The sequence below is a fragment of the Choloepus didactylus genome, chromosome 5 (assembly GCF_015220235.1).
Source record: "Choloepus didactylus isolate mChoDid1 chromosome 5, mChoDid1.pri, whole genome shotgun sequence".
In the NCBI taxonomy this organism is placed as follows: Eukaryota; Metazoa; Chordata; class Mammalia; order Pilosa; family Megalonychidae; genus Choloepus; species Choloepus didactylus.
This window is the reverse complement of record NC_051311.1, coordinates 47757567-47780493: the sequence shown is the minus strand read 5'-3', so window position 1 is coordinate 47780493 and position 22927 is coordinate 47757567. Positions and strand designations below refer to the sequence as shown.

General features: G+C 51.5%; 2 protein-coding genes across 6 annotated transcripts in view; one reads left to right on the top strand and one right to left on the bottom strand.

Moving 5' to 3' along the window:
* The first annotated feature begins 66 nt into the window (after positions 1-66).
* EPHB6 (EPH receptor B6) lies at positions 67-17077 on the top strand. 3 transcript variants are annotated; one of them, XM_037835978.1, is made up of 21 exons: positions 67-407; positions 3918-4088; positions 5060-5124; positions 5919-6025; positions 7328-7404; positions 7705-7905; positions 8247-8311; positions 8581-9343; positions 10115-10270; positions 10613-10960; positions 11122-11246; positions 11465-11627; positions 11838-11952; positions 12216-12268; positions 12471-12590; positions 12693-12940; positions 13166-13345; positions 13885-14034; positions 14297-14490; positions 14612-14767; positions 14879-17077. In XM_037835978.1, exons 6-21 carry the CDS (start codon positions 7806-7808, stop codon positions 14985-14987), a joined length of 3045 nt encoding a protein of 1014 aa, XP_037691906.1. In that variant the 5' UTR covers positions 67-407; positions 3918-4088; positions 5060-5124; positions 5919-6025; positions 7328-7404; positions 7705-7805; the 3' UTR covers positions 14988-17077. The 3 variants fall into 3 exon arrangements, with proteins under 3 accessions (XP_037691906.1, XP_037691905.1, XP_037691907.1); XM_037835977.1 differs by lacking the exon at positions 3918-4088; XM_037835979.1 differs by lacking the exon at positions 3918-4088 and having other exon boundaries at positions 69-407; positions 13166-13339.
* LOC119533986 (transient receptor potential cation channel subfamily V member 6) overlaps positions 15627-22927 on the bottom strand; it is a 22927-nt gene continuing 15626 nt past the window's right edge. For 2 of the 3 annotated variants that reach the window (XM_037835980.1, XM_037835981.1), the window contains 14 exons: positions 22282-22379; positions 21996-22118; positions 21468-21605; positions 21021-21119; positions 20711-20886; positions 20035-20181; positions 19739-19951; positions 19340-19426; positions 19164-19240; positions 18752-18917; positions 18359-18425; positions 17730-17998; positions 16515-16621; positions 15627-16143 (listed from right to left, as the gene is read on the bottom strand). In XM_037835980.1, coding sequence (XP_037691908.1) covers positions 15870-16143; positions 16515-16621; positions 17730-17998; positions 18359-18425; positions 18752-18917; positions 19164-19240; positions 19340-19426; positions 19739-19951; positions 20035-20181; positions 20711-20886; positions 21021-21119; positions 21468-21605; positions 21996-22118; positions 22282-22379 — 2041 coding nt within the window. In that variant the 3' untranslated portion in view covers positions 15627-15869. Of the gene's footprint in view, positions 16144-16514; positions 16622-17729; positions 17999-18358; positions 18426-18751; positions 18918-19163; positions 19241-19339; positions 19427-19738; positions 19952-20034; positions 20182-20710; positions 20887-21020; positions 21120-21467; positions 21606-21995; positions 22119-22281; positions 22380-22927 lie in introns of those variants that run through there. The other variant, XM_037835982.1, reaches the window with a different exon arrangement.

Below are 22927 nucleotides of genomic sequence, written 5' to 3'. Positions count from 1 at the left end.
CGGAAGGGGGTAAAGGCAGGGAGCCTCAGGGGCCGGAGAGGGGCGGGCCGGGCTGGGAGGGGACGCGGAGGGGGCGGGCCGGACTGCTCTCGCTCTACCCGCGGCTCCGGAGCAGCGGGCGGCGGGACCCGCAACCGAGCTTGGCGACGAGGATCGTGACGCGGGCCGCGAAGGATCCCCCGGCGTCCCGCCTCCAGAGCAGCCCTCCCGCCGGCACCCGTTGGTCCCAGAATCAGAGAGAACCGCGGTGCGGCGTGGAGCAGCGCAAAGCCGACCCCGGCCGCGGGGGGAGCCGGGTCTTTGGACCGGAGCGGAGACGCGGGCGGCGCTGGGCCAGCCCTGGGGGCCGCGGCCGTACCGCGGGGCCACGGGGGCGCAGAGCTGCGGAGCCTGCGGCCGGTGGGAAGGTGAGCCTTGGGATCGCGGGCGGTGTTGGGGGAGGCAGTGTGCCTGGAGACGCAGGGTCTTAAGGTTTGCAAAAGTAGGGGAGTCCCCCAGACAGGGCCTCTGTAGATCCTAGAGAGAGTCCTGGGGGAGTACTGAGTGTCCTCCCCACCCCCAGGCGAGAGCGCGGTTGGTGGGGGATGCGAACTGGTCAACCCGATTCTCTACTCCTTTATTCTGACCAGCTGACATTGACAACCCCATCATCCTTGCTGCTAAGATCTCTGCATTCCGTTCCCAGGGACTCTCCTCTGACTGGCTTGGTAGTCCTGGGTTGGGGTCTTCGCAGAGGCCTGGTTGTCACTACCCTGTAGAGGATTGCCCATCTCTCTGACTTAAGTGTCGTCTCTCCAATCCCTTGGAGATGGGAGCGAGGAGCAGGGGAGTGATCCTACAGCTGCCCCAATCTCCCCACAGCATATCCTGCCTCTCTCCTCCCCAGCCCACCCCAGTCACCACATTTAAGCCCTGTAGGTGGAGGGAAGGCTCTGTTGATGCTCCCAGCCATAACCCCCAAATTCCTACTAAAGTCTACTGGGTGCTGCTGCCCGAGCTCCACCCACCTCTCTCTACATACATCAGGGTGTTTGGCCCTGCCTGCCCCCGCCCCCACCCACCATTCCTGGCAGTCTGGCATCTTCTCTCCTCCCATCCCTGGGGGAGCTGGCATGGGCCCAGCATAGCTGATGTTGTAATGTCCCTGGCAGTGCCCATGGAGAGAAGCGGCTGGGCCTGTTCCCAATCAGTTAATCCAAGCCCTCCACCCACCAGGGGAAACTTGATTCAGACTCTAGGAGGAGAGATGCTGGTTCTGAGTTGAAAGATCATTAGGAAAGAAGCTGTGGGACTGTTTGCAGTCCAGGGAAACTGTCCAAATCAAGGGGCTTTGGGGGATTGAGACTTGTTGCCCAGTGCTGCTCTGTGGGACCACTTGTCTCTTTCAGAGCAATGGGCCTTTTTTTCTCTCAGGAAGATTAGTAGCTTGGGAAGGAGGACTCCTTTGGAGTCTGTTGGTTCATTCGGGGTACAAGAAGATGGCTGGCAATGACAGTTGCGCTTGGGAGCCCAGAATGCTTGGGAGCAACAGGCAGTGATGGGCTGAGCATGGAAGGGCAGAAACATTCCTTTGGGCAGCTGCTCTCCCAGCTCACCACCATCTCATGACCTAACCCTGTGCCCTCATCTCAGCCTATCCCACACTGAGTGGAAAATGGAGAAGAGGTGGAAGGGGGCTGACAGGGTTTGGAGAGCCTCAAGTCTCCCTTTCTTTACTTCCCTGCTTAGCGCCCTCTGCCAGCCCAGTATCTCTCCAGATGCAGCCCCTGGCGTTCACCCCCAGTATGCAGATTGGGGGTAGAGGAGGGGATGAGAGTGAGAATAAAAGTTCCCTGGCCACCAGCCTGAGGACCACCTCTGAACCAGCACTGGCCTGTGTGCCCTCAGGCAAACACAAACACACCTCCTGGCACACAGAATCCATGCTCCCACCCACCTCACCTCATGCCCATTCCCTTACACACCCTGTCATGCAGACACATCCTCAGGCTTTCACTCTCAAAGGCGCTTTCTTCCACAACCTTTCACTTACTCATCTCTCAGGCACATTTGCTTCCCCCCCACACACACCCTCCCTTATGCTCTTCTCCAGAGCTACGAATGTCCTCGGTCAGTGCAAGCCAGGGTGGCTCATTCTAAGTGGCTGTCTGGCTAGACCCAGACAGACACTGCCTGCATCTTAAAAGCCTCCTCCACCTCCACAAGCTGAGAGTGGGAGGCACATTTTTCAAAGTCTACGTTCTTTGGGGCAGGACTGTCCTCTGCTGGGTAATCCACAAATTGTCTTCTCCATCCAGGGCAGCAAGGGTAAAAGGGCCTCCATGGGAATGCAGGGCCGGAGGACAGCCACCTCCTCACTATCTGCCCTGGATGCCACCATAAAGCCTGTGGCATCCTTTTCAAAGCAGGAGTCCAGAGCACGAAGAGGGCACTACTGAGAGGATGTCCAAGGTGGAGATTAAAGGGTACAGCACTAAGCTAAGCAAAGATTCTACTGGAATTTCCGGGGTGTTTTAACAGTTGCAGAGCAGGACAGAGGACAGGGCCTGTGGTGCTGACCGCCCCCCCCCCCCGCCCCCCGCACCAGCCCCCACACTGACCCTGGGGCTAACAGGTGTAAGGACCAGCCTGGCAGCCACACCACACGTAGAGCCATCGGCCTCTTTACCGCTTGGACCTTCCCATTCCCTGCTGCACTCGGTGGTGTCCTTTGCCCAGAGGCCCACTAAACCAGGCCTCACACTCGCAGATGCCCCTGATTATGGGTTCCAGGTGTACTGCACCCTGTCCTTCCTTCTTTCCCTTTGAAGTCCCAATCTGTTGATTGCCATCCTGTGAGAGAAGCATAATGTTTTCATGGGGCCAATATGAACGTCTTGGGAAAGAAGAGTGAAGAAAATTCAGGGATAAGAGTTATTTTGCTTTCATTGTCAACCTTATTTCCCTCATTCATTCCCAGCTCTTGCTGTCTCTCCATCTCTGCTTTCCTTTTTTTAGATTAAAATTTCTAGATATTCTGAAACCCAGGAGGGTAAGGGGAGGGAGGATGAAATGTAAATATATGCCGTACTTGTTTAGGTTTTTAAATATATTTTCCTTTTTTTATTTAGATTTTAATTTTAAGATTTTGTTATAGTTATAAAAATAAAGTATGCTCTTCGTAACCAGAGAAACAATTCAAATATGTGTAAGACAAAGTTAATAATCCCCCCACCTACCATTCTCCCTTTCTACCTCCTTCAGTAGCCAACTTTAATGGCCCAGTATATCTCCTGTCATTCCTGCCTCCAACCTAATTTGTCTTATGTTATTTAATTTTTGTTAAAATTATTTTGTTGATTGAGGTGCATAAATTATATTAAGTGAGCTTGATTTGTCCATAAAAGTATTATATTTAACATTTTAATTTGAGCACAATTAAATATTCTTACAGATTGACTAATTAAATTTACTTTTAAACCTTTCATTTTTAGAGATAATAGAATTTACAAGCTATGAAATTTAAGGATTCTAAAATCTTTATTTTTTTTCAGTTTCTGAAAAAACAAACCAACAAAGAAAACTTGATGCCTAATTAACAATCCTATTTCTCATAAACCAAAGAAGGTATCAGGCTTGTGGATCTAGTGTCCCCACTGTATCAAAAAAATATAAAATGATATATCCAAAAGAACAAAACAATAATAAAAATAAAATAAAATGACATATTTGGGAAAGGGACTGAGAAAAAAAATGAAGTCACAGAATGCCATTTTTGTCACAGAAAACTTTGTGTAATCAGTCTTGTCTTCTGAGCTACCATTTTCCATCCACATTTCTGCTGTTTCTTGTGCTTTAATGTTTTTAAAACCATATACACATCTGGAATTTGAATGTTTTCCTGATCAATATGTGCTTTCTGCCCTTTGCTGCATCAGAGGGTTTCTAAACACTGACCACTTCCTTTCACGAGCTGGAGAAGTGGAGGAATTTCAAGTGGGCTGGGAAGAAGAGGAGTGAGCGGTCCAGCTCTGCAGAGGCCTCTTCCTGGGTGGCAGAAGGAATGCACTGGCTGTTCCAGGCTGCTTACCTGGACCAAATGCAGAAAGGTGCTCTATGACTACAAGCATGGAAGGCACCTTTGAAAATCAAGCTCTAAGTGCTGCTTGTTTAGTATTCCAGGCATGTGGAGTAGCCATGCTCTTGTCACTTAAATTTCTGCCTTTGAAACTTGCTTCAGAAGAATCTGCAGTGGTATGAATTAGTTGTCAGCAATTCTTTCCATATCTTAATAAAGTGTCTTCCTTTCCATATTTTTATTCTTGCAATAGAGATACTCTGAGATTCTATAGACACATGCACACACATGTATATATATACCTATATATACATACACACACATACATAAATATACATATAAATTTGTTAGACTTGAATTTATCTAGTTTGTTTGATGAGCAAGAACAGACCTAATTGTCTCGTTTGACTCAGCAACATTTTTTTTCTGAAGAAACTTTGTTTATAACCTTTGGTCTTCTGGATCTGAATTTTAAAAAGGTCCTCATCAGACTTCAGAAGTACACTTCTGGGTACTTTAAGATCCTGAACCATTTGTTTTTAATAAATGTCTTTGTTCTTAGTGAAATTTCAAAAAATGACTCGTGTCAAGCCACATTCAATGTCACCATTTTATTCTTTGCTCTCTGATTTCATCTTGAAGAAAGAAGCTGAGAGGCTTTAACATGTTTCACAATTGCTCTTGCTCCTTTCTGGATCTCTTGGAGAGAGGCCAGCTTTCTGTTGCCCCTGAGATGCACGTTAAGACTATGCATGTGTGCCCTATTGCAGCCCAAGTGACTGTGCTTGCATTGTGGGCCATCATAGCAAGTATGTTGCCATTCCTCATCTTCTAGAATGTCCCATACTGTATATATCCTCTGCACTTTTTGTCTCTTATTTTGTTGCTCTCAAAGCTAAGTCATTGAGCTGTTATGAAAATGTTTACTGTTCCTTTTCCATGATAATTTGTCTGGTTATGAGTATAGGAAGACACGGTGCTTATAATTTCTGCTTCTTACAGATTCTACCATCCATCCATAATCTGACTGAAAGAGGCTATTTTAAAGATCATCATCTGGACAAAAGGTATCATAGCCTTCATTGTATAGAAAGTTTCTGCTGGTATTTTCAATTCTTGATAACAGAGTTTCTGAAGACTATATATATATCTCCCTGGACAGAATCTGGTCTGCTTTCTCCTGGTGTCAATAATGTCTCCAAGTTAAGAAAGTTTGGGAGTTAGCCCACAACATGAATTACTTCAGGATATTTATTAAACAGTCTCTGGGGAGGGTGACAGGGTTATACATGTGAAGGGCTATGAACACTTCTTACTTCATGAAGCATTTATTTAATCTGAGAATACTTCTACTATCATTGGGGATAGTATTTGCAAATAATCTCTGTTTCTTAGGAATAATTTACAATATAGAAATGCTTCTTCCATGCCTCCATGTGCTGATTCTCTGTTTCACAAATAGGGGAATGGAAGCATGAAAGGTAAATGTAATGAGTAGTTGGCATCTGCCCGTTATACGTAAACCCATACATATGTAGAAATGGTGTTCCTTCCATGATAACTGCATGGAAATAACACTGGAGGCTTCATCTTATGGTATAGCCAGCATTACCACAACAAAATTAGATTAGTGGGAATCAAATTATGATTATCATGTTTATGAGAGTTACAGTTTAATCTTTGAATTCAATTTGATTGTGGAATGTGTAGTTTTCAATAGCACTGACGACCACAAGGCCACATGTATCCAGAAGGAAACAGATTCCACTTTCCCTTCCAATTTGGGTTTTTTTTTTCCTCTTTCTGTCCTGTGTCTTTTGAACCATCAGGGCAACATGCCTTTTGTTTTTCTTCTCAACAGAAATAAATGGATTCGTCTGCTATTGTTCACGCAACTCACAAACTTTTGAGACTCAATCAGGAGGAGAGAGTGGTCATTACCAATCTCTAGATCAACACACAAAGGAGGTACTGAATCTATTTGTGTTTATCGTGTCCCTGGAAGCAGCCATGCCTCCAATTCATATGCCTGTGAGCTGCGTCGGTGTGCCTTGTAAAGGCTCAGGAAGGTGTTATATAAAAGGGTAGCTTACTACGTAGTCCTGAGAAATCATTTTAAGAACATGAATGCTATTTTGATTCATTTCATTAAATAATTATCTACATTTTTAAAGAAAATTTTGGTTAAGGATTTAACTGAGAAATTAATATATAGGCAAGATTTTAAAAAATGCAAACATTAGAGGGAATACAGTGAAAGTAAGTCTCCCTTGCACTAACCCCTCAGTCCTCTTCCTCTACCTTTCTTCCCAGTTTTTTGCATATCCTTCCAGAAAGTTTCTATTAAACAGAAGTATATACATATGTGTATGTGTGTGTAGGTATATGTGTGTACATATAAACGTGTGTATATGAATACCTTTTTAAAGTTAGCAAATAGAAGCTTACTACATACTATTTTGCACTGTACTACTTTCACTTGGAAATTGTTCTTATATCAGTACATAAACAGTAGTCCCACATTCCTTTTTTAAGGATGCACCACAATATTTTAACTATCTGCCTATTAATGGACAGTTAGTTTACAGTCTTTTCCCTTACAGACAATTCTGCAATGAATATCCTTATTCAAGCATCTTTGCAAACTGATACAGGTATAAAGTACCTGAAGGACAGATTCTTTGAAGTGAAACTGCTAGGTACAGATTGCCAAATTGTCCTCCCAAGAGAAGGTATATATACCAATTTTCACTCACAAACACAGTGAGAAAGCCTATTTCCCTGTACCTTCTCTAACATGATGTATTATCAATCTCATAGGGAAAAAACGTCATGCCACTATTTTTTTAACATGCCTTTCTTTAGTTGGAAGGAAACTAGAAGGAACTTTTCATATGTTTAAGCCGTACAATTATTTTTCTGTAATCCCTAGGTAAAACGTCCCCTGGGGGAGAGGGAAGGACCTTTGTTCATGAAATGCATGCCAGACCTATATAGCTCTATCCCCTCTCTACTCTGTCTCATTTATCAGCACAGACTCTTTATTCCTATGTTATTTTTGTATCTGGTCTTGCACCCTCCCTCCCATTATGCCCCACAGCCATCCTTCTACAGTCCCTCCCGCTTCACTGCCTCTCTGTAAAGTCTAGAGCAACCAGGTCTGACAGAGGGAGGGGGCAGTGCTGGGGGGCAGAGGGGTTCCTGTGTCCATAAGGAAGGAGCTGGTTCTTACCCGCCTGCTTTTAATGAGAAGAATTTTCTGAGTTTCAGTGCAAGATGGCCTTAGGAGGAGGGAGGAGAATTAAATGAAGAGAAAGAACTGGAATAACTCCTTCCTGAAGAAACGGGTAAGGTTAACCCAGAACTACCCTATGCTCCACGCCTCAGAGGGAGGACCATGAGAAACAGAAAGCAGAGACAGGGGATCCCTACAGGGAGTAGGGATTGAGAGGCCTAACAAGATGGCCAGATTTGCCCAGACGCAGGAAAGACAGCCAGCTCCCTGCTGGTTGTTATCCGATGGGAGGTGCTGGAGCTGTCCGAGAACTACTTCAGGAGATCCAGAGTGAGGTGGTTGGAGCCTGGGCTGTGTATGAAAAAATACAGGTTCCTCCCACCTGCCAGCTTGGCCTTTTGTGTCTCCCTAGGAAGCAAGCTTGGCTGCAGACCCCCAGTTGTGTGACAACAGCAGCCCTGCCTGGGAGCAGGGTGGTGGCTGGGGCAATGTTGGGAGCCCTGAAGATGCCCCATGGCCACTGAGGGGGCTGCTGGGTCAGGGAACCGAGTGGCGGGCATGGTGTTCAGCCTGTGGGTGCTGGTCCTGGTGTCCTCAGCTCTGGCTCTGGAAGGTAAGAGGGAGGGGAGACAGGGAGCTCTCACCACCCCACCTGCCAGTAAAGACCTTGGGCCAGTGGCAAATGGGAAAGATTCAGAAAGAGTAGAAAAGAGTGAAGACATCAAAAGAGGGAAAAGAATGGAGAGGGGCAATCAGGGCCTATAGCACCTTGTTCAGGGGAAGTGTCCTGACAGACAGCTGTGTCCCTGCTTCCTGCTGGCAAACTAAATGCACCAAGGAGGGAAATTCTCCGCCCCCTGCCCCACCTGCCAAGGTGAATGGCTGGGGGGTGCGGTTAGCAAGGGTGGTGGCTGGAGGCTTGGGCACTGTGTGTCCCTTCTTATCTCTGGGCAGAAGTATTGCTGGACACCACAGGAGAGACATCTGAGATTGGCTGGCTCACCTACCCACCAGGTGGGGTGAGTGCCACTCCTTCAATTCTGAATCCATTGTTCTTTCCCACCCTGTTCCCCAGAGTGTGGGATTCTGGAAGGAAACCCCTCCAGGCCTCCCCACCCTCCTATCCCCCTCACCCCACCCCATCCCAGAAAACCCTGGAACAGGACTTCAGGACATCCTCACCCTGCTTTGCATGCCATTTGATTTTAAGTAGCACTGGAAGCGATGTGCCCCCACCCTCACCCCCAAGCCCTGAGCAGCCAATGCTATCTCTTGGCTCTCCCTGCAGTGGGATGAGGTGAGTGTTCTGGATGATCAGCGACGCCTGACTCGGACCTTTGAGGCATGTCACGTAGCAGGGGCCCCTCCAGGCACTGGGCAGGACAACTGGCTGCAGACACACTTTGTGGAGCGACGAGGAGCCCAGAGGGCACACATCCGACTCCACTTCTCTGTGCGGGCCTGCTCCAGCCTGGGAGTGGGCGGGGGCACCTGCCGGGAGACCTTCACCCTTTACTACCGCCAGGCCGAGGAGCCCGACAGCCCCGACAGCACTTCGGCCTGGCATCTCAAACGCTGGACCAAGGTGGACACGATTGCAGCAGATGAGAGCTTCCCCGCCTCCTCGCCCTCCTCCTCGTGGGCTGTGGGCCCGCGTGGGGCAGGGCAGCGGGCGGGGCTGCAGCTGAATGTCAAAGAGCGCAACTTCGGCCCCCTCACCCAGCGGGGCTTCTACGTGGCCTTCCAGGACACGGGGGCCTGCCTGGCCCTCGTGGCAGTCAAGCTCTTTTCCTACACCTGCCCCACCGCGCTCCGGGCCTTTGCCTCCTTTCCTGAGACGCAGGCCAGTGGGGCTGGAGGGGCCTCCCTGGTGGCAGCTGTAGGCACCTGTGTGGCTTATGCAGAGCCAGAGGAGGATGGAGTGGGAGGCCAGGCAGGGAGCAGCCCCCCAAGGCTCCACTGCAACGGGGAGGGCAAGTGGATGGTAGCCGTGGGTGGCTGCCGCTGCCAACCTGGGCACCAGCCTGCACGTGGAGACAAGGCTTGCCAAGGTGAGACCCCACTCCCCTTGCACTTGCCCAAGATCTTCCTGCCTCCCCAAACCTTGGGGCTCCTCTCCTAGCACCCCCAACTCCATTTTGTCCCCAAAGGGTCAGCAATGAGCTATCTTAGGAAAAAATCGTTTTACTGTTTTGTATTGTTTATTGTTTTCCCCAATTTTATTTCCTAAAGTACACAAACTTGCTCCCTGCCACTTCTCTGATATTTCTGGAGCCTTCTGGAGCCTTCCCCAGCATTTGCTGAGGATCCTAGGGCTGTGGGCCAGGGAAGTGATAGAGGGCAAAAGGAGTTAAACTCCTGGGTTGTCTTGGGATGGGGTCCTGACATTGGTCATTGTCCCCATTCCTGCAGCCTAGCTGGGGAGGGTTCATCCCACGGCCGGAGAAACAGGATGTGGGCAGAAAGGAGGCAGTGGGTACTGGCTACAGAGAATGAGCCTGTTGCTGAGTGGAGGCAGCAGGCTAGAGGGGGAGAGCTGCAGGCGGCACTGCAGAAGGAAGTTAGGCAATCAAGCACGAGACACCTACGTCGGGTCCTTGGCCTGCCTCTATCCACCACCCCACTTTGCTTTTTCCCTCAATGGAGATGCAATCTCATTCCAGCTAAATGGCAGAAGTAATCTCTGCCTGAGGGAGGGAAAGAGGGAAGAGGTGGGTGGGGGTTAGATGTCCTGAGGAAGAAGGAACAGGCCCGGGAAATTGAAAGCCTGCCAGGGGCTGGAAGGAGTCAGGGTGACACCTCCACTATCTTCTCTGCCTCAGCCTGCGCGGTGGGATTCTATAAGGCCCTGGCAGGAAACGCCCCCTGCTCACCGTGCCCTGCCCGCAGCCACGCCCCCGGCCCTGCAGCCCCTGTCTGCCCCTGCCTCTCAGGCTACTACCGGGCCAGTTCGGACCCACCAGAGGCCCCCTGCACCGGTGAGTCCCACCCCAGGGATGGAGATGAGACTGGGAGTGGGACCAGGAAGAGGGGGCGCCTGAGGGCAATGGTTTGCATTTAGAGTGACTTCTCTTTCCCCTGTTTCCTTGGTTTCCTCCCCTGGCTGCCCTGCACCTCCCTCTTTTGCTGTCCCCATTCTCACTGTGCCCCCTCCTGCCTCTCTCCCCCCACATGCCTCCTCTGCTTTCTGATTGTTCCTCTCTGGACCACCTCCCCTCCCCTTCTTCAATCACCCCCACACACACACACTCCCCTACCCCTGCCACCCCACATCTCCTACCTTCTTGGCCCTTCCTCTGATTTACCCTTTGGTCTCCCAGGCCCTCCCTCGGCTCCCCGAGAGCTTTGGTTTGAGGTGCAAGGCTCAGCGCTCATGTTGCACTGGCGCCTACCCCAGGAGCTGGGGGGGCGAGGGGACCTGCTCTTCAATGTCGTGTGCAAGGAGTGCGGAGGCCACCAGGAGCCCGGCGGGGCCACATGTCGCCGCTGCAGGGATGAGGTGCACTTTGACCCCCGCCAGAGGGGCCTGACTGAGAGCCGAGTGTTAGTTGGGGGGCTCCGGGCACATGTACCCTACATCTTGGAGGTGCAGGCTGTCAATGGGGTGTCCGAGCTCAGCCCTGACCCTCCCCGGGCTGCAGCCATCAACGTCAGCACCAGCCACGAAGGTGAGCCCTTGCGCCCGGCATGAATGCCTTGCCTCAACTCCTTGGACCACCCTTCCTCCTCCTGCTCCTGCCCCCTTGCCCACTAATCCACAGCCTGAGCTCCCCTAGGGGTGCTCCTGTCTCCAGCTCTTGGACCCCCTCTATCGATCCCCCCACTTCAGTCCCCTCTGCAGTTCCTGTGGTACACCAGGTGAGCAGGGCATCCAACAGCATCACGGTGTCCTGGCCACAGCCTGACCAGACCAGCGGGAACATCCTAGACTATCAGCTCCGCTACTATGACCAGGTGGGCAGGAGAAGTGAGGACACCGAGGCAGGGCAGGGCAGAGGAGCTCACTGTCCCCCACATGATGCTGAGGAGCCCCACAGTGTGGGGCTATGAGGAAGGGGCATGGGCCGTGGCAGGCCTTGACCGAGTGCTGCCGATGGTCCTTGGTTTGTAAGAGCAGGGGCGAGAGGGGCCAGGCTGGGGCTGAGCAGGGAGTGAGCGGCTGTTACCCCCAGGCAGAAGATGAATCCCACTCCTTCACCCTGACCAGCGAGACCAACACCGCCACCGTGACACAGCTGAGCCCCGGCCACATCTATGGCTTCCAGGTGCGGGCACGGAGTGCTGCCGGTCACGGCCCCTACGGGGGCAAGGTCTATTTCCAGACACTGCCTCAAGGTGAGGGGAGGCCTGGATGGGGAGGAGGAGGCACGCAGGGGGTGGTGAGGAGAAGCCAAGCCTTGAACCTTGGGTCAGCATCCCCCTACCAGAGGCTCCTGGGGAGAGGAGAATGTGGGGAGGGTGTTTGTGGCTGAGCAGCTAACCTTAGGATCTATGGGGGTGTGTGGGGGCGTGCACATCTGTCACCCTGGGTGGCTGTTTCCTCAGGTGAGCTGTCTACTCAGCTTCCAGAGAGACTCTCCCTAGTGGTTGGCTCCGTGCTGGGGGCCTTGGCTTTCCTCCTGCTGGCAGCCATCATGGTGCTGGCTGTTGTCTTCCAGAGGTGAGGCCCCTCCCTGGCCACTCCCACCCGGCTCTGCCCCAGCACCACTCACCCCACAGCATCACCCCGAGTCCTGGCAGCCCCAAAGGCCCCTGAAGACGTCCCCCACTAAAGCCCGTTTCCCAGCACCCCAGCTCCTCCCACCAGGCTCCATGCAGAGATGGGAAGAAGGGACCCCACCCTCCCCTAGCCCCACAGATAGCCTGCGAGGGGGCAGCCAGAGGGAAGAAATGTGTCTTCCAGAACTCTGGTTTGTCCCTCAGGAAACGGCGTGAAACAGGCTACACGGAGCAACTGCAGCAGTACAGCAGCCCAGGTGGTGGGGTGAGGGAGGGGGCGGGGCTGGGAGTGGGGGGAGCACAAATAGAGCTGGGGGCTCGGGACTGAACGCATACTAGGCAAGAGCTGGGGTCCTCCAAGCTTCCTAGCACCATCTTCTGGAAGTAAGGGGGCATGCACAGGTTGTGCAGCAGCCCAGTCTTGCATCTCGCCCTCATAATGACCCCACATTTCCACAGGACTTGGGGTGAAGTATTACATTGACCCCTCCACCTATGAGGACCCCTACCAGGCCATCCGAGAGTTTGCCCGGGAGGTAGATCCTGCCTATATCAAGATCGAGGAGGTCATTGGGGCAGGTACTGCAGAGGCAGAGGGCAGGGAATGGGAGGGACCAGGGCCCCTTCCAAACATGGCAGGACACTGTGAGCCAACTCCCCAACCCACACCTCTTCTCCCAGGCTCCTTTGGAGAAGTGCGCCGGGGCCGGCTGCAGCCCCGTGGACGGCGGGAGCAGGCTGTGGCCATCCAGGCCTTGTGGGCTGGAGGTGCTGAGAGCCTGCAGATGACCTTCCTGGGTCGGGCCATGCTGCTGGGCCAGTTCCAGCACCCCAACATCCTGCGGCTGGAGGGCGTGGTCACCAAGAGCCGGCCCCTCATGGTGCTGACAGAGCTCATGGAGCTGGGTCCACTGGACAGCTTCCTCAGGGTCAGTCTGGCTTGGGGGAAGGAGGAGAGTTCTTGGGTCCAGGAAAGTTGGGGGTTCTCAGCCCTCCTAGGAGACAGAGACCTGTACCTTTGCTCCCCCCACCCCACCTCCTGTTCTCTGTCCATTCCCGGCCCATTTTCTGATTCCCAGCATCCTCCTGCCATGCCCTCTCATGCTGAGGTCAGCTGTGCAGTGTGTTGCTGACCTCTGCCCCCTGCCCTTCAGCAGCGGGAAGGCCAATTCAGCAGCCTGCAACTGGTGGCTATGCAGCGGGGAGTGGCTGCCGCCATGCAGCACCTGTCCAGCTTTGCCTTCGTACATCGCGCTCTCTCTGCTCACAGCGTGCTGGTGAATAGCCACCTGGTGTGCAAAGTGGCCCGGTTTGGCCACAGTCCCCAGGTGAGAGCATGGCCTCGGGGGGACTCAGCATCATTCAGCAAGCACTGGAGGATGGGTTGGAATCTGGGATGGGTGCCTTGGGTGGGATTTCTTTGGCGCCATGGTTTCTGAAGGGATGGAGGCTCACCTGTGTGCTTGGGAGACAGAAGCCTGGGTAAGGGGGATTGAGAGATTTCAGAGACCAAGGTCTTTGGGGAAGAAAGGGGACTGGGGAGGGCAGGGGACCTACCACAATCCTGAAGCACCTCCTGCGCATCCCATAATATAGAAGTTATACATACAGACTCAAGAGTCAGATCAGCTGGGTATAAATCCTGAATACTCCACTATCAAGCTGTGCAACCTTGGACAAGTTCATATTTCTCTATGCTTCATTGTCTCCATCTGTAAAATGGAGAGAATATTATCTACCCTCCAGGGTTGTTATGAGGATTAAATGAGATACTTGATGTAAAATCCTTAACACAGCCTAGTGCATTATAGTTGTGCAATAATGTGACTATTGCTATTATATTACTGTTGTGGCTTTTCACTCCACCATTCAGGGCCCAAGTTGTATGCTTCGCTGGGCAGCCCCAGAGGTCATTGCACATGGAAAACATACAACATCCAGTGATGTCTGGAGCTTTGGGATAGTGATGTGGGAAGTGATGAGCTATGGAGAACGGCCCTACTGGGACATGAGTGACCAGGAGGTGAGCTCTTAACCTGGACATGGCAGATTCCCCACCTCCGATCCCTGCCAACCCACTGGCTTCTTCAGACTTGCACATTCTACAACCTCCATTCTTTATTTACATCGTAAGATTTCATGGCTCTCATACTGCATATTTTTGTATCCCTTTCCTTCCCACTCTAGCCTCGTGCTTCACCCGGCTCCTGCCCACCTCTTTACCTAGCATTGCACTCCTTCCCACTAGCAATAGCTTCCCATCACCATGTTCTCTTTATCACCAGGTGCTAAATGCAATAGAGCAGGAGTTTCGGCTGCCCCCACCTCCAGGCTGTCCTCCTGGACTACACCTGCTTATGCTGGACACCTGGCAGAAAGATCGTGCCCAGCGGCCTCACTTTGACCAGCTGGTGGCTGCATTTGACAAGATGATCCGCAAGCCAGACTCTCTACAGGCTGGCACAGGCACCAGGGACAGGTCTGGACCTGGGGCTGGAGTGTGGGAAAGCAGGGAGGGTGGTTGCAAACCAAAAAGAAAATTGACGAGAGGGGCCTAACATGAAGAAGAGACCTTGACCTGCTTGCTCCTTCCCCATTAGACCTTCCCAGGCCCTTCTGAATCCTGTGGCTCTGGACTTTCCTTCCCTGGACTCACCCCAGGTCTGGCTTTCGGCCATTGGACTAGAGTGCTACCAGGACAACTTCTCCAAGTTTGGTGTCTGCACCTTCAGTGATGTGGCTCAGCTTAGTCTAGAGTAAGCAGGGAGGGTCTGGGCGGGAGTGGGTGCTCTCATCCCTAGGTGAGGGATCGTGTCTGGGATCTTGGAGAAGCTGGCCCAGATTTCATCACACTCCTTCCTCACCAGAGACCTGCCTGCTCTGGGCATCACCCTGGCTGGCCACCAGAAGAAACTGCTGCACAATATCCAGCTCCTTCAACAGCATCTGAGACCGCTGGGCTCAGTGGAGGTCTGAGGCCGAGGGCAGGAAGCTGCGAACTGATGAGGCCCCTGACATAGCCCTGGACACGGGTCCAAAACGACATGGGAGACATGAGCCAGTCTCCATCTTGGCCGCCATCAGAGGTGCCTGCCACACTCAACACAACCCTCTGGATATGTCACTCCCTGGTCCTCAGCCCCTCCACTGTCCTCCCCCATATTAAAGGGAAAGAAGGGATTTTGCAAGCTGGAGGTGTGGTAAGACAGTCTGCAAGGAAGGGCTAGGGAGGCCTAGGAGGAGGAGCTGGGGATTAGGGCTGGGCAGGCGACACTGCGAAGCAGGGATGCACAAGGGGGCAGAGCAGGGAGCAGAAAATGACTTTATTGGAAGGTGGAAAATGGCAAAACTTAACCTGGCTTCACACACCCCTACCCCAAAGTTGTAGCTGTTTCCCTCCCTTGCACACCTTTCCACAAGCCCAGTGCCTTCCCCCACAACTGTCTGAAGCACCATGGGAAGAGCTCTTTCCCTTCCCATTTATGACACTGGGGTAGAGACTGGATGCCTGAGAAGGCAAGCCTATCCTTAAAGTGCTTTGCTCTGACAGTGCAGTGGTAATTTTGCAAGGGGGTGAAGAACGGGCAGGAGGCCAGTGTCCTCATACGTAACCCACCCCCATGCTTGGGGCAAAGCTTGGACCACCTCGCTGGTTTCCATTTGCCCCAGAGCCGAAGGAGTAATAGAGACCCAGAGCACAGTTACTTCCAATGTGCTTTCCTTGGAGCTCATGCTATTCCCCATGCCCCCCTTGTACCTGGGAGATTAGAGCTCTAGTTTTGTTTTGTTTTGTTTTGTTTTGTTAATGACCCCAGGAAAATGTGAGCAACTTCTGGGAACTGAAGCAAGAGCATTCACTCAGATCTGATACTCCCAGCCCTCCCCATGCTCCAGCCCCCGGTTGATCACACCCCTCAGATCTCTTCTAAGGGTCCCTTGCCGAAGTCTCTCCCAGTTGGTGCTGCTACGGGAGGTACTTCGAGAGACCGAGGGTACAGGAAGGAACAGGTGGGGGCGGTCCAACTCCGGTTTTTCCGCTGAGTTTTTGTCCAAGTCATCAGGGCCCAGACTGTGGAAGGCCTTTGTATAGCGCTGGATTCGCTGCCAGTTGAGGTCCTGCCTGTCTTCCACCCTGTTGGGGGACAGGAGGACTTGAGAGACAGCCAGGAATTGAAGAGCTGATCCAAGAGCAGTGCTTGTCCCCTCTCCCCTACCCCCACCGTTACTGTCTGCAGCTGGTGCTGATGGAGGCGAATGCCTGCCCGCCAGCAGCCAGGCCTCAGGAAGCTGCATGCTCTGGTCCATCAAGCTCTGCAGATGCATTAAAGGGCTCAAGCATCTGCTGGGGCCCTTCCCCTTGGGAGCAGCTTCAGTCATTGGGCACGGGGCCTAGGGAGTGTGCCGGCCTCTCCAGGGCCCTTAGGAACAGGAGGATATCTGAGCAGAGGGACAACGTGTGGACATGGTGGCTCAAAGGACCCCCAACCCCAAGCTATCACTCACCGCAGATACCAGCGGTCCCCCAGCCCGTACTCGCGCCCACAGATCCCGGAGCGGGGCCACAGGCAGCGAGGCAGCTTCCGCTCCAGCATCACGGTGGTGGCCACGACCTGCATGTGGGGACAGAAAGCAAAGTGAGAATGAAGCTGAGTACAGGCTGAGAATTAAGACGTGGACTGAGAAGGTTAGGGGGAGAGCATACAGCGCTAGACAGAAGAAAAACAGCTTAGCAAGAGCAAGGAAACTTGGGAGCTCATGGTTCCTCAGAAGTGATAAACGACACCGCCAATTTGGGAAAATTTGATGCGCAGGGGGATGGAGGGTGGCAACTTTGGTGACCCTCTTCTATGGGAGAAAGGTGATGTGGCTTGATCCCCTCAGTTTTTCCCCAGTGACTTGACGTCCATGGAAATGCCAAGCTCGTTCTGCAGGAGTGTGAGAAACCTTGTTTCCAAGGAGAGCAGGAAGAGGAGCAGGCAAATAGAAAGAGTCCTGAGGGCTTCAGGGTATTTTGACCCTACAGACATATTGACAATTTATAAATAAACATTCCACTTAGAAATCTACTGAAGCAGTAAATTTCATGGAGAAAATAATTTCCTTAGCAAACACCATTTAGCCAATTTCATTTTTAATTCAATTTTCTACGTATCGCCATTTAAATGCCTTCCAATTTTTAGAATTTCCATTTTCATCTTGCTGAAATTATTTTTGTTGAGATAATTCATTTTCTAAGTATATTTTATCATGAAGATTTGAGTCATTTAATGGTTTTTGTCCCCATCATCATGATCTTACTGAACACATCTACTATAGGAAGTTTTTGTGACCGTTACTTTTAACGAGTCCAGTTTTTCTGGGTCACATTTTGTAGACTTAAAAATTGTCAAGAAGACGTGATACTCCAGTTTTTATTTGGTAACAAAATTTACTGAAAGTGGTTTTAGCCAGCATTAGTTTATTTCTTGTTGATTATTCTAGAAAAAACTGAGATTTTAAGTTTTTTCTTAGCTAACTGTTGAGAAAACTATAAGGAATTCTTTTCAGCTTGATCGTGTTGCTAACCCAATTCTTCTATATACTTTGCATTATTTTGTGTACTGTGTAATAACCATCCAAACATTTGTGGGGTCAAAATATCCTGCTTCTTTCTGAGCTAGGCCAGTTGCTTGGCAGGAAGCAGCGATTTGCACACCCTTCCGCCACCAGGGGGCTCACCTGGGCCCTCCACAGCTCATCCCGCTCGTGGGCCACACGCCAGTGCGTGTCACCCATCATGGCGATAAGGAGGTTGAGCATGAGCAGCGCGGCGATGATGGCGAAGGCTGCATAGGTGATGCTGTACATGAAGGGCAGATCCACAGCATAGTTGGCAGGGCCGTCGATGATGGTGAGGAACAGCTCGAAGGTGCTGAACAGAGCCATGGGGTAATTGTAGAAATGGCCCAGCTCGCTGGAGTCCTCTGTCTGGAAGATGATATAGAAGGCTGCTCCACCCAAGGGGGTGAGAATTATCAGGGCAACCATACACATGACTAGCGTACAACCTGCCCTTCGCTGCCCATTTCAGTCCAATTCCCTCCAGTATCACCCTCCCAGCCCTCTGATGCTCCATACTCTGAGGTCTTAATTTATTTTCCGGAAGTTTTACCCTCCTGAAGCTGAGCTACTTCTCCCAATTTTCCCTTACCTTTGGGTTCTAACATCCCATCTCAGATATTGTATTGCCTGCTCTTATCTCTGACTTCTCTCTAACCCTTCCCTTAGTTTATCCAGAAGCATTTTGTGCTTTCTAGTTTCCTCCAACCTTTCACCCCCATGGCCCCCATCCTGGAGAGATTGTTTACCTGAGGCAAAGCCCAGGATGACCACAGCCATCAGCCAGCAGAATCGCATCAGGTCTCCAAAAATCATCTAGAGAAAGGAAGAAGGAGGAGGAACATCTCCACACCTTTCTCTGAACAATTGCCCCTTCTAGCCTTTAGTATGTCTAACCCCAACAGGTCTAACAGCTCCATCTTCTAGGAAAGAGTTGTCAAACCATAGTCTGCAGACTAAATCTTAAAAGGTTGTGGAGTAGGAAGAGAAGAGGAAGAAACAGAGCCCATGTGTTGTCCTCAAAGCCTAAAATATTTCCTTTACGAAAAGTGTTAGCTGACTCCTGCTCTCGGACCTTTCTCTGGCAGTGAAAGGTCCTGCGGCTGAGGACTTAGGAAACTTGGGGTGGGGGAGGCACAGACCTTCTGGATCATGATGGTGAAGGGGCCCAGCATCTGGAATCCTCGAGCGAAGTACATGACGTTGCACCAGCCCAGCACCAGGGCAAAGGACATGGGCACCACCTCCCCACTGGCGTTGGTGAGACGCATTACCATGGTCACCAGTACCATGCAAGCATAGGTGATGCTGTGGTGGAGCAAGAAGGGGGAGTGGGAGGAGAGCTGGGATTATTCTGGGGACCCAACCACAAGTGTGTGTAACTGAGACAGTACTCACGCACTCAGATTCAGCCTGCATAAGCAGGTACATATACACATACACACATCCCTGGAAAGGGACCTCTGGGGGTTAAGGTTCTTTAGAGGTCAAATATCCAGGGGTAAAACGAGTACTAGTGAGGGTAAGGATGAAGGTAAGAGGAAGGGTACTCACATAAGGACATGGAATGGCCCCCCAAGGATGGTCTGTCCAAAGAAACGAGTGACTCCAAACCTGAAGATGTCTGAAATCTGGAGAAAGTCCAGGGAGATACAAAATACTTGTATATTGGAGCTCAGGCTGGATCCCTGGGGCAGACAACCTTACCCTAGATCCTGTCCACACCTCACCTCCACGAGAAGAATTATCACAGCCCCGATGACAGTCACCATTTCTCCTACCAGTCGGATGTCATCCCTGGGGGTCACGTAGGCCTCCTGAGAGGAGAGAGGACATTCAGAGCACTCAGGGCTGACATGCACATGCCCTGTCTGGTCCTGGAAGTCAGTGTCCTTTGCACAGAGGTCACCAGCACAGTCAAATTATTTTTAACCTACTAGGTTTGGGTCTTCTCAGTCTTTGTTCTTAGAATAAGAGGGTAGATGTGTTTCTGAGTGTGCATTTCAAGTTTGTATCCATATATTTGAGACTGGGTGATGGGAGGAATGTGGGTTTAAAGGTGATACAAGTTTGAGAAAGGACAGAGAGCTGAATCCTGCCCCAATGCTCTGCTGCCCCTAGGATTTCACCTGAAGTAGCTTCTGCTGGTAGATGGTGTTGTCTCGGGGGCTCGTGCGATTACTGGTCCTTGTCTTGAGAGGGCGATAGACACAGCACATGGTGAAGCACATGATGTATAGCACGTATATGGCACCCAGCATACAGAAGTATGGACGCCCATATCTCCTCCACTTGAGGCTCACCAGCTCCTTCACTGGCGTCTGGTCCAGGATCTGGCGAGCCTGCAGCAGTAAAAGAATAGAGCAAGCAGCTCAGACACTCAGACATCCCTCACCAGCTGCTTTCAGCCAGGAATACCCAGTACCTCTCGCTTCTTGGTGGTAACAATAAGTTCCAGCAAGGATTGCTCATCCCCTGAGGAGTCAATCTCCGTGAGGTCATAGAGCGTAGAGGTCAGAGGCCCGTATGTCCACTGTATGTGCTTCCGCTTCTGCATCAGGTGTTGGAACATCTAGGGAGGGTGGAGATGAATCAGGACAGGTAAGCAAAGGCGACACTCAAAGAGTGTGGGTGGGAAGCATGTCTAGGAGGACCACCTCTACCACCAGAGAGGGCAGTTGCTAAGTTGCTCTTCATTCTTCGCTTACTGAACACAGCCTTTAGTGGGCAGAAAAACCCGTCTCCACACTAACCTAGTTCTCTCTTTCACCTTATGGCTCCCTCTAGAGCTTGGGAAGGGGAGCTCAGAGGCTGGAGGGCTGGTACTCTGCTGGCTGAAAGAGCAGGTGGACCTGGGCATTAGAGACAACCCCAAGTAGAATCTAGACTCCATAAACCCACAACACCTCAGGGGAGAGAAAGTTAGCAAGAAAGGGATAGTTAGAGAACAGGAGAGATAGGAGCTAGAAAGAAATTCTATTAGGGCTGGTAATAGGACTTAATAGTGAGGGAAGTGCATTCAAATCTATTTTCTCCTATAGCCAGCTGTGTAAGATAATGGTCATTAGAAAGACACCTTGGGATCGGAAAGTGTCCCTCACCACGGTGTTGCCCTCCACTCCAGCCAGCTTGAAGGGAGTGAGACCCTGGTGATTGGGCACAAGGTCCAGGGACTTCAGGTGGTCCCCACGTCCATCATAGGACAGCAGCAGGTTGTACATCTGACAGGCAAAGGTCTTGTTGGGCTGCAGGATGAGGATGTGCAACACTGTGTTTCCTGGGGGAGGACACGGGATGTCATGGGGTCACTGTTCCAAAGTCCCACATATTTCCCATTCCAACCCTGTGGTCGGTAAGGGGGATGTCCCAGCTCCTTCCTTCACACTTCCCTCTTCTTCCCCCAGCAATTACCTAGGGAGTCCTGGGCTCGGATGTCAGCTCCATGTTCAATGAGCAGCCTCACGATCTCCTCACTGCCCACACAGGCAGCAAAGGACAAAGGATGCTCCCCTGGGGTAGAGAAGGACCCATGGCATGAGAGAGCAGGATGAATGGGCAGTCTCCCCCATGTGACTGCCTCCTCCTTCCCCCACATCTCAGCTCTGGGTTGAGGGGACACTTGTTGAGCAGAAGCAGAGGGATGGCTGGTACAGAGTTTTGGGGAGAAATTGGCCTCTAGCCTTAAGTGCTAGAGAGGCTGACCCCTCCCAGGATCCCAGCCAGATGAAGCTGAGGGCAGGGCTTTCCTCATTGCACCCTCCCTCAGTCCCTGCCCCAGCCTCCCTTCAATCTTGTCTTCTTCTCCACCTCCCCTTCTCCCAGGGCAGCCTTTCTGCCCACCCTGGCCGTGGCTCTCACCAAAGTAGATGAGGTTTCTGGGGCTGTGGCGGAAGGCCAGTCCTGTAGCTCTTGCAGAGACGCTGGCTCCGTGGGCAAGCAGGGCTCGCACCAAGTTCACGTTTTGATTCACAACAGCTATGTGTAGTGCAGTCTGACCTGGCCCAGAGAGAGCTGTCAATCATAGGGTCTGTCCCCAGGATCATACAGGGGCTCCCCACCATATCTACTCATGGTCCTCTACCTCAGGGCTCTGGGAAGAAGTTCAGAAAGCCCTTGGGTGTGGTAGGGTTCACATAGCATCCAGCTTCTGCCTAACTCTTCCCTTTCTGTCTTTCCTCAGTATTTTAGGGGTTCAGGTGCTCTAATGATGTGCAGTTATGCTTGATGAGGAAGAAGGGGATGGAGAGGGGAGTACAGAGTAGGGAGGCTTAAATGCCTCTTTGGTTTCTCCAAATTAACCACCTCGTGGAATGACTTGAAATTTTCATTACTCTAATATCCAACAGGCCCATCCTTCCCTCCATTCTGGGCCCCTTGGCCCCTTACCCTCGTACAGCTCAGATGTCATGGGCTCAAAGACCAGCTCCGGGGCTGCCTCCATCAGCACCATGGCAGCCTCCAGGTTGTCATAGAGGGCAGCTATGTGCAGCGCTGTCTCCCCCATGGCTCCTGGCATTTACAGAAAGAAGAGTCAAATGACTTCTCTGGGGCAGAGGGATGGGGACAATACAGATTCAAGGGCCACAGAACGCAAGGTTCTAGGCTTTCCTGGGAAGCCACATGGATGGGGCTGACCCAGGAAGAGATTAGTGCTCAGGAGTCTGCTCCTCACCTCTCTGGTGCACCTTACAGGCCTCATACTTGAGCAGCTTGGTCAGAGCCTGGACATTGTTCTCTTTGGCAGCTAGAAGGAGAGGAGACTCCCAGATCCTACAAGGGAATGGGATAAGAAAGCTGTCAACTGTGGGCATGCCCAGGACTGAAGTGAGGGGTGATGGTTTTGATCCATCATCTACATATGTGCATCTGAAGAGCAACGAACCCCAAGATCCCCGATGCAGGGAACTGGAATCATTGGAGAGCAAATGGTTGCTCAACCTCTTTTCTCCTGACCAGTTAATTTTTGTCCATTCAGCTTGCATGGGAGAATATCAGAGACTGGTTTCCTATCCACCTGGGTGCTGAGGGCAGAATGTGCCTGTGAATGTATTATCTGTGTATATCAGGATACAGAAGGAAGAGGTTTTACTTAAATACATTCATGTCCTGACATATTTACCTCTGCAGTAGCCCTGCTTTAGGTGTCCTGAGATGGTCCTGAGATTGCCCTTGTTTCACCATTTGGTGCATGGGGAAGTGAATAGGAGGTAGGAGGAGGCTAGTACATTCTCTCCTGTTCATGATGCTCTGCTTGCTAGATCTTCTCAGCAGAGCCCTTTGATCCTGATACGTCCTCTGCAAGACAGTCTTTTCAAGGC

Bases quoted from the DNA above. Each gene is read 5' to 3' on its own strand.
- EPHB6 (XM_037835977.1), top strand. From the start codon at position 7,806: ATGGCCACTGAGGGGGCTGCTGGGTCAGGGAACCGAGTGGCGGGCATG. The intron at 12,941-13,165 runs GTCAGTCTGGCT...CCTGCCCTTCAG, and splicing joins CACTGGACAGCTTCCTCAGG to CAGCGGGAAGGCCAATTCAG. The intron at 14,035-14,296 runs GTGAGCTCTTAA...CTTTATCACCAG, and splicing joins GGGACATGAGTGACCAGGAG to GTGCTAAATGCAATAGAGCA.